This window comes from Eretmochelys imbricata, chromosome 4 (genome assembly GCF_965152235.1).
Source record: "Eretmochelys imbricata isolate rEreImb1 chromosome 4, rEreImb1.hap1, whole genome shotgun sequence".
Taxonomy (NCBI): domain Eukaryota; kingdom Metazoa; phylum Chordata; order Testudines; family Cheloniidae; genus Eretmochelys; species Eretmochelys imbricata.
In genome coordinates this window covers 88,175,437-88,185,567 of record NC_135575.1, presented here as the reverse complement: position 1 = coordinate 88,185,567, position 10,131 = coordinate 88,175,437, and the positions used below count along the sequence as shown (strand labels likewise).

The 10,131-nt window shown below is 40.9% G+C and overlaps 1 protein-coding gene across 1 annotated transcript in view; it reads right to left on the bottom strand.

Moving 5' to 3' along the window:
- Positions 1-2,691: 2,691 nt before the first annotated feature.
- The window catches only part of CNOT7 (CCR4-NOT transcription complex subunit 7), a 31,633-nt gene continuing 24,193 nt past the window's right edge, over positions 2,692-10,131 (bottom strand). The window contains exons 6-7 of the mRNA XM_077815585.1: positions 8,003-8,113; positions 2,692-4,351 (exon numbers count right to left, since the gene is read on the bottom strand). Coding sequence (XP_077671711.1) covers positions 4,223-4,351; positions 8,003-8,113 — 240 coding nt within the window. The 3' untranslated portion in view covers positions 2,692-4,222. The remainder of the gene's footprint in view (positions 4,352-8,002; positions 8,114-10,131) is intronic.

The window sequence follows — 10,131 nt, the reverse complement described above, 5'->3', positions numbered from 1 at the left end:
TATAGCAGAGATCAGCTTCACTTCCTCTGGTAGCTGATGATGTTCTTCAACTCTCTTCCTCCCTTAAGTAATTGGCTTGATTTACCTTTCAGGAAGGGCAATCCTGCCCTGCAGACAGGGGATGAAGCAAGTCTCCTGGAGTACGGCTGCACACCAGTAAACCCAAACTGGTATGGATAGGAATATTGAGGTGGAAGAAACTGAGAACAGTACAGATATTATGATCCCCATGAAGCCTAGACTTCTATTACCTCTCACAGACTCCTTCCTGACTCCCAGATGGCTATCAAGGGAGGGGATGGTGGGCAAGTGGTAGATGATTCTCTGCTATGCTCAGCAGAGGAGGAGGACGACAAAAAGGACTAGACCTCCATTAAGGGAGAGGCACTTCTGTCAGGTGTACTCTGTCTCCACGGAGGAGGTTGGTACTGGGAATACTTCTCTACCCCAGCATACCAGTGACTCCAAGGCTGGGGGTTTAGCTATCACCTTCCTTAATTTTTTGGAGGAGACAACTCTGGCACTGTGCCCACAGCTAAAATCACTGAACACTGTGTATGGTTTAGATGCAGACGTAATTGGTTCCCAGGTAGTGGGTACCAATGTGTATGGTACTGGGGCTACTATCACAGAGGCACTTGGTGCTGAGGCTTGAGTACCAAGAAAATCAGTGTCGGGGTAAATGCTGAAGGGTTGCTACAGAGAGCAGTGCTGTCCACTGGGAGTCTGTACCAGGACAATGTAATGGACATTCTCAGGGTCTTCAGATGGATGAACCCAGGATGAGTCATGGCCTTGCTGACCCTTCTGTCTCACTCTGCCAGGTGCCAGGGACGGCAGCCTGTGTCTGGGCTTATCTTTGGAACGGTGCTCCTTTCTGCCTGTCAGACTTCGATGCCGATGTAGTGGCAGATGAGTGGGGCCTCTGAGTAGATGTGGCCCAAGAGCTCAGGGTGGAATCACTGCTCACCAACACACTTACAGAGAGTCTAACTGGACAGTAGAGGCCTGGCTGCAGCTCTCCTCTCAGCATGAGATGGCTTGCATCCATTTGGTCTCGTAGAAACAGCTTCAAAGGGGCTTCCCTCACTCTGAGTTCACTTGGAGAAAGAGCAAACAGATGGAACATCACTCTGGGACATGTCCTTCTCCAAGACAAAGCAGGGAGCAGGAATACCCATCATCAATAAGCACTGCAGTGTCACATGAGGGACAGGCCTTAACTCCCAGTTAACTTGGCTTCTGCCATAATGCTAGTACTCCTGTAAGGGGAGTCATTTAGGGTAATTGAATAATAAGTATTTTGACAATGGTAATAAAAAAAGAATTAAAACAATCACAATATGCAAAGAAAGTGGACAACTGCAGGGCTTCCATCTTGCTGTCACAGGTGGTAAAGAGAAACCGTTGGGCCTGCTCTGCCATAGATAGGAGATGCACAAACACCTAGGGCACAGGCTTGGCCCCAATAGAATCTGCTGCTAAAAGAATCCTCTCACTCACATATTGAATCCGTGTGGACAATCACTCAAAGAAAAACACTAAGTTCGCAATCATTTGCTGAATTTCTTGAATATCTGATGGAGCTTATCTCTTTAGCCATCATGCCACCCAGCACCTACTTAGCTCTAACACATAAACCAGTGCCCAAAGAGTTAGACACAGCTAACCAGAGAAGCCAAAATGCAAGTGACAAGAAAAGGAACATTAGGGGCAACAAATAAATAGGCTTACGTCAAAGGAAATGTGAACAACAAACAAGGCTATCTAGTAACAGATTTCGAGGAGGTTGGGAGGTAGCAGGGGCATGATGAGAATTCTTGGCCTTAGAATAAGGAGGCACGTGTCTACATTTCTGGAGCAGTTCAATTTAAAATATGTATATGGATTTATCTCCACAAAGACATCATGTCCACCTTTGAAACAAGTTAGTCCAATTTTAAATTAAAAAAACTGACCCTTCCCATTGTGAAGGAGAGGGAGAGAGCAGAAATGTCTACCACCACAAACAACCAAGGAATATTTCAAAAACTTAGAAAAGTCCCTTTTATCCACAGCTGAGAAGATCCTTCAAAACAAAAGTTAACCGAATATAAAAAAATCACATAAAAACTAGTTTTCCCTCAAAGCATAACCACATATAATCCCATCATAGTGTTTTAAATCTTAACAGCTTCTGTCTGACAAAAGTACATCAGACCTTCAAAGGGCCCAATCCTGCATTCCTAGTATACTCTGAACTCCCACTGAAGTCATCAAGTGATTTGGATATTCAAATGAAAGCAGGATTGGGCCTAAAGATACACACCTATGTTTATTTGTTAAATGCCAACAGTGTCCTTATCTATGCCCATCTGACTCAGAGGTCAAAATAAAGAGTGATCCAGCACAACTTCTTAGAATGACAGTCTCTAGATACCTGAAGAGAGAAACTTAATTGGGTAGTTGTACCCACACACTCATAAATTAGGCTAACAGCAGTGAAATAATTTGGACACAGAAACAGACTCCAGCTATGCTCTCAATTGGCAGAAAAGCTGGTGCTGGCACCACTTGGGAGCTGTTAAAAGCTCTTTCAGACACCAGAAAGACGAATTAGTATGCATAGTGGAATAGGAAGTATACAGGGACTGAATGGGGTACAATATACATTCCAGTAAAGGTTTCAGAACAAAACTACCAGTCTGTAGATATGTAAGAAAACATTTCTGAAGCCTTTATTTACAAAAGCTTTAAAAACAAATAATACCCTCTGTTATGCAAATAATTTGTTCTTGTTTTAAAAAGGACCACCCAGTTATATTATTGTAACTTAATGAAAAAAGAATGTGTTAAAGTACAAGGTAAACAGATCAATTTGGCGAACATTTGGAGATTTGCAAATATTGATTTCAGTGAAGATAACGCACTCACACTGAGGCGTGCATTCCATCATTTCAGGCTAGTATTTAGCTATTCAATCCCAAAAAAGTCTTCCTGCACAATTGCTCTGCTATGCATGGTTAAAGTACATTACAGTCCTTTAAAACAATATATATAAAATATATTGCTAAGATACACTCAAAAAATAAAACTAGCATTACACTCCTCAGGTAACTTTATTAGCTATAAGTAATTTATATTTTGTTGTTTTACAACAAATATATCTGTACCATCTGTCTTTGTAGCAACTACAAAAGCACAATTTATCTTCCTTCTAATTTAATCATTCAATATAAAGTTTACTTCAGGTCTTTGGGTTTTATCCTTAACTAAACTCACTTGCAAAAATCATCAAATCAAGTACATAATAAATATGACTTTAAAAAATAAAAAATATTTAGGTAATACATTACTGGAATAAAAGCTAGGAACTGAATCCAGGGAAGTGTGCCATAATAGAACCACTGCAGTTCCAATATCCTCAGATTTTCAGCTCAATGGCAAAAATACAAAAGTAAGTCTCTCAATTTTTCCTGAAGGGTGTAAAGCTGGTTTTCAAACATTTTCTTCCATCACAGAGTGGCTTTAAAGCAGCAGGCCAATTAGAAGCTGATATGCGCAGGAAGGATGTGCTTGGAAGACTGAACACCAGTAAGATAACAGCAGTTACTAAGATTTCAGTAGTTTGTTTTGCTTGAACAAACAAACGTTGTTATGCAGTGAATGTGTTATGTTCTGCAGGCTCAAAAACCAAGGAATACAGTGTGAAGTTGCTAAAGTTGGCAGACTTATTTTTCTAGCTCAGGGCAAAAACCCCCAAAACTTCAGATAAAACAGAGGATCTGAGTCAGAGTCACTCTCTAAAGTGCAAATTTGATGGTCCGCAATCTTGAATAGCTAAAACACCAGCATACTGGAAGGGACAGACATGAAACAGGGAAGTTAGTTACAAATCAGTGCTAGTTAATTTGGGGGTAGGGGAAAAAAACAAAACTAAGACCAACTAGGTAAGTTTACCAGAATATTCATTATGATTTAGCTTTCCCCTTCTCTCTGCCACGCTGATCCTAGACATGCTTCTTTACAGATTGGGTAGGTACAAAGGCCAAATTTAACTCAGAAAATTCAACATATCAAGATCAGATCTGTGATAGGAACAGTCAGATTTAGTACATAGAAAGGCAGAAAATAAAGTGTGCTGAGAAGTGTGGGGGGAGCCTAATTGTCCAAGGGATTCAACCAGAGATAAAACCTATATACAAGCACACAGAGCTCAGAAAAGATGACCTCCCATTTCATGTCATGACTGTTTGTTGGCTTCTTCTTCATATGCATTCCCTGTGCCATTTTGTACATAGGAAGAACCAGAACCGAGGCCATACAAGTGACCACAATATTTGGCATCATCAATGTGATCTTCAAAGAACATCTAAAAAGGAGTTAAAAAAGACAAAATCAATACTGAAAAATAAGAGTCTTAATGAGATCAAATACTGTCAGGCTTTTGTAAAAGTCTGAATTTTCATACTCCACATGTAAGTGAAACTAAACCAAAATAACTAAGTGACTCTTGGCACTGAAGTGTTCTTGGCCATGAGAGAAAGAATATTAGCCCTTCAATGCATCTTCCCTTATTTTGATCAGTGGTAAATGGTGACAACTCTAGAAGTCTCAGGAGTCTATTTTAACCCAAGAATTAGAGCCTTGTGTCTTACAAATGCAACAGAACAATCTCTCTTTGTAAGTGAGTTTGGTGGGCCTTCTCCTTCACCCTTCCTAATTAAGCACCACACACTACTCAGTGTGGTTTTCAAGATATACTGAATGTTTAAATGGGGTGTAAATCTAACTAAACCAGTTTTTCCTAAAGATTTTATCCACCATTATCTACTTTAAATCCTGGTCTACATTCAGGGGCATTAATTTCCTATTGCTTGAACATGGCTGCAGCATCCATGATGAAGTTTTGGGAATGCAGGAAGATGCAAATACATGTATGTCACCTTTAAACAAATCCTCTCCCTGTAACGAGAAACTGGCAAAGCTAAAATAAAAACTGAATAAATAATGCACGGATGCAGCACTTTACAAAATTACAGAAGAGCTAAAAGATGAAGAAGTAGAGAAAGGGCATAGAGTAAATATGAAGAGAAGAGAGCTCACATAACAAATTAAGGGAGACAGGATGAGTGCAGGCAGAAAGTCAAGACATTATTTAAAGTCATCCACCCTCTCTTCTCCCAAAAAACTTGGATTTGCCTAGAGCAGCATTTCCTGCATGTAGGATAGTGAATTCCAGGAATTGCCTAAGGGCACTTTTACTTTTTGGGGTGGGTTTTTTGTTTTTTTTTTAAATTTAAAGTCTTTAAAAAGCCCACCATTAGCTTTTCTAAAAAAACTCCCCCAGGGTGCAGCATCAAGAAGCAAAGTCTCTTAGACTGGGAGAGAAAAGGAGAGAGATCAGTGACCTCCTTTGTGGCACTAAAAGCCAGACCAGAAAGTTGTGCTCCCCCTGCTGGTTCTACATCAACAATCAATACACAACCTTTTCCAGAGCTAAAATAATACTGGTGAAAGATTATGTGTGTTTTAGGACAAAAACCTAAGTTAGCAAAGCAAAAAGCCTTGTTGATATGATTCATTCAAAATACAAACATAAAATTCACGATTTCCCAAATAAAACAGTGCAAGAGTCAATAGAGGAGAAAAATTTTCAAAGCTCCTATGAAGGTCTGAACAATAGAATTAAAAATCTTTGCTTGTTTTATAAAAACAGTGAGATCACGCCTCATTTTAATTAGAAAACTCAGATTCTTTTTGCTCCCAGCTAAGCTCTAGTAGTTAGTGAAAATGTAACAAGGTACAGTGGTAGTAACTGAAGAATGCAAGTTGGCTGCACTTTATTATTAGGGGAATTTTCATGGGTTTGGACCTTTTCTCTCAAATCACATTTAAATGTAGAATCACACTCTGTGAACTGAGAAAGATATGGATGTTATTCACTTTTCCCCTCTATCCCCCTTCATTGATTTAGATCCCATGTAAAGCTTGAGCTCAAAGGAGGAGTTGGAGTACTGTGGGGAGAGGGATAGCTCAGTGGTTTGAGCATTGGCCTGCTAAACCCAGGGTTATGAGTTCAATCCTTGAGGGGACCATTTAGAGATCTGGGGCAAAAATTGGGGATTGGTCCCGCTTTGAGCAGGGGTTGGACTAGATGACCTCCTGAGGTCCCTTCCAACCTTGATATTCTATGATTCTATGAAACTTGCACAGTACCAGTGCCTCATGCTTGGATCTTACCAGAAAAAGATCAGTCCAGCCCTGCAGCTCTAGCCTGTGCCCTGCCAATCACACTAATGCAAGCCTAACCACATGGAGACTGTGTGATGTACAGTAAGGGTTAGAATGAAACAATATTTGCCAGAGGCATGCAGCTGCCTCCTCCTTCATATGGCAACATGGACTTCAGAAGCTACAGATCCCAGCATTCAACGCTTCAACTTAACTTGGATTAAGATGTTAAAGATGAGGGTTGCCACTGTCTGAACACTTTTTGCATATTAAATGAGAACCACAAGTCTGTAGCATGTGGCCAGAATACAGACACACTGGTAAAAGAGAAGTTTCTTGGTGCCAATGTTTTAACACATGCTCTTGTGTGAAAAATAAATACATTACATTAACAGCAACCAATTTCTCCCTCCAGCCACAGAGCAGTCCTAGGGATGTGCAAGAGACTTACAAGATTCATCTTCAGTAAACTGGTACACTAAGTTAACGGATTGCCAGTAACTCGAGGTATGCCACACATTTGTAAAAGCTAGCGTGGACACTCCTCACATCTTAACAAGGCTAGAAATATTTGTGCCTTTACCCTAAGTTGATCCCTAGCTGCCATACGAAGGAGCGCAGCCAAGAAGCTTGGCACATGACTACTGCTGTAGCCATCGAACATGCAGCTGTATTGGCGACATTGAGAGAGGCCTGTAGAGAGAGCTTGGCAATTGTCTGACCTTCTCTTATGAGGACTTGAAGTTGTCCCTCAATTTCTTAGATCTGCTTTTAAATCCAGAGCAGCTCTTTCATTTGGAGGGGACATATATCTGTCCCAGGCAGTGGAGGCAGCCTGAATGTCTGTCACTGAGGGGGAAATATTTATGCCAAGTCTGGCAGGGTTTGAAGCCCTGGCTCTCAGGCATAATCCATACTCAAGACTATGGTTCAAGGCCTGAGAAAAGACAAGGCCCAGATTGGGCAAACAAAGAAGGTGGGGTGGGGGAGGAAGAGCACAAACTTCTAAATAAAAGACAATACCAGAAAGAAGAGAGAAAGATTAAGCGAGAGAGACAGTAAGCTGTGTGTCTAACAGACATGATGCTCTGTCTCAAGGCACAAGCAGTTGAGAAGGACCTGGAGAGGTGACAGGTCTGGTCCTCCCATATACCCTCATACCAGACACAAGGATATCTAGGACGTAGGCATGGATGTGCAGAAAATGCTGATGAAAAGGTGACTGCACATCCTGATGTGAAGCACCCATAGGGACAGAAGAAGGTATGACTTGTGGAAAGAAGAATGTATGACTTGTCAGCTGGAGGAGGTGGTGGTGAACAGAAGCACCGACAGAGTGGCCTGAGCCACCTACTTTAATCTCTCAGAAGACCCAGGGAGTGGACGATAGGTTCAGGTAGCTAGGGCTCCCTGCCATGGAAGATGAAGGCCCACAGACTACAGGAAGGAACAGCACCAGCAAGGGGAGGAAGGAGGAGAAAGAGAACTGTGTAGAGACATCCCCTCACTAAGTGCACACACAAACCAAAACAAGGAAAGGAAAGGATTTGTTGGTGGTAGATTGTACTTTGCATGGGAATGCCCATCATAGACTCTGCCCTTTGTCACAGAATTGATGCCCTCTCATGCATTTCTCTTACTTCTTCTGAAAATTTGTTATACTGCCACTGGTTTGGTGGGTCAATGGTTCTAGGACATCTCATAAGTGTGAACAGTAGTCAATATTGACTACTAAAGCAGATTACTTTCATCCACATAAACTACAACAGAAAGCAATATGGACACCTACTTCTCTCATTTTGAAAAAGGCCATTCCCGTGAGTAAAGAATCAGATCCTGCCTGATGCTGTGGTCCTATCCTTTCCAGCTCCAACTGCTCTGCGACTTCTTGCAATCCACCCTGAAAAAGGAAGGAGCATTACACAGTCAAAGCGGAGATAATAATTATGAAGTCAGATCATTCAATAGTAGCACTAGAATTCTGCATAACGAAGTCTATTCAACCACCATTTGTATATATTTAGCTTAGCACAATAGCTGTTATAGTAGAGATATACAACCAGCACACACTTGGAAAAGCCAAGCTTTTCATTCAGGCTTTAAGTATCAAGCACTTTCAAGTATTAATGACTGTCTTAGACCTAATAAGCCTAGGCACACCAGCCAATTAAAGTTGAAGGAATTACTACTGAACAAGGCAATTCCTTCAAGTATTACATTGACTAAACTGAAAGGATTGATGCTGCTGCTGCTGAATGACAGTTTCAGAAATCAAGGTGTTTCTTTAACTCCCTACTTTTCTAATAGGGCTAGAATTTAAACGTGAACAATGGTAATTCAAACATAAAGCAATTTAAGATCCAAATCACTACAAACATGTGCACTCCAACTTGTCTTGAAAGGAATTAGCTTTCATTTAAAAAACACAGTTTTTTCTTTCACTTACCTGCCACCACCTAAGCTCAGGGTTCTGCGCTTCCCCCACAAAACTTCAAAGCATCTAAAGTAGAGGGAATCCAGGAAAATGGTCTACCTTAGGAATTAATGGAGAACCCTGAACCCAGGTGAAGTTGTAAAATTCAAGAGGGGGAAAAAAGAACAAAGTGAAAAAGCTAACATTCAACCGACCTTTAACAATGTTTTAACAACTGCCATAAAAGAGTAAATGAAACATCTGTGTAAAAAGTAATGTAAACTGCAGCGTAACCAGGTTCAAGAAGATCTTAGATACCATAAGCACACAAAAAACAGGCACTGTGCTACTGAGAGTGTATTTTTTGAAGAAAACATTTTAAGCCACATCTGTGCTGAAAGCCCCTCGATACACACACACACACAGAAACAGCCCATGTACAAAAAGGACAGCTTTTAGACACTAAGTGTAGCAAGTAAACATAGGGCTCAAAATTGGGAACTGCTCTACAGAGAGTCTCTAATTGTAGGGCATGGTTCATTGGTGGTCTACACATCTTATCTAACAACAGTAAAGTATCCTTCAGTCTTCAAGCAATTTTTCTTCCTGTTAATTGCAGCCCAGTGGGGAACTTGTGACTTCCAGAAGCTTTTTGACCAACTAAGCGCAGCGCCTTCATGTCCTTTTACTGGGTGTATTTTTGGTGTAAATTCAACTGAATCAAATTTGGAGAAAATCTCAAAATAGACAAGGTAGTGCATACACACAGAATCAAAGTAAAGCACTAGGAGAAATCAGAGTCTTTAGGGGTTGCGGGCAATGGAGGAAGGTTTGGAACTAATAAATGTAAGTCCTACATCCAGGGAGAGAAAACAAATAGCACAATTTACAATACGGGAGGGAACTAACCAAGCAGCTGTATCCATTTAATCAAACCACGTTTATTTTCATCTTCACTCCTTTACCCTGCCCTAGCACTACTTTTTCATATAACTTCATAACACTACAGTTGCGCAGCAGGTGAGAGATTGGGAGGAGAGCTGCCAATGGTATGAGTCCTATCTTGAGAAATGGTCCATGGAATGAAAATGCCCAAAAGACTTTCACGGACAAATAAAAAATAATAATAATAAAAAACACACAACTGAACAAATCAGACTATCCCTACTCCAGTTTCTCCCTAAGATTAGCAGCGTCTCCTATAACGATCCCCAAAACAGGTATTGATGAATTCCGCCCATTCATTTTAGTGTCACGAAAGTGATTGTGGTGCTACAAGCAGAAGCAGCCTCTCTGCAGATCAATTCAGCTTTAGACAGGTTAGTGTAATCTTAGCTAAACTGATCCCCTTGGGACAATATAGTTACGGTACGTGCAAGACTACGTTGCGGAGGTTACCACTCTTTAAAGGGTTGTACAACTGGGAGAAAATCAGTTACCTTACAATAATTTTTGAAACACTATACTGCATAGTGAAACTGTGCGTTAGGCAGACTGCTTTGGAT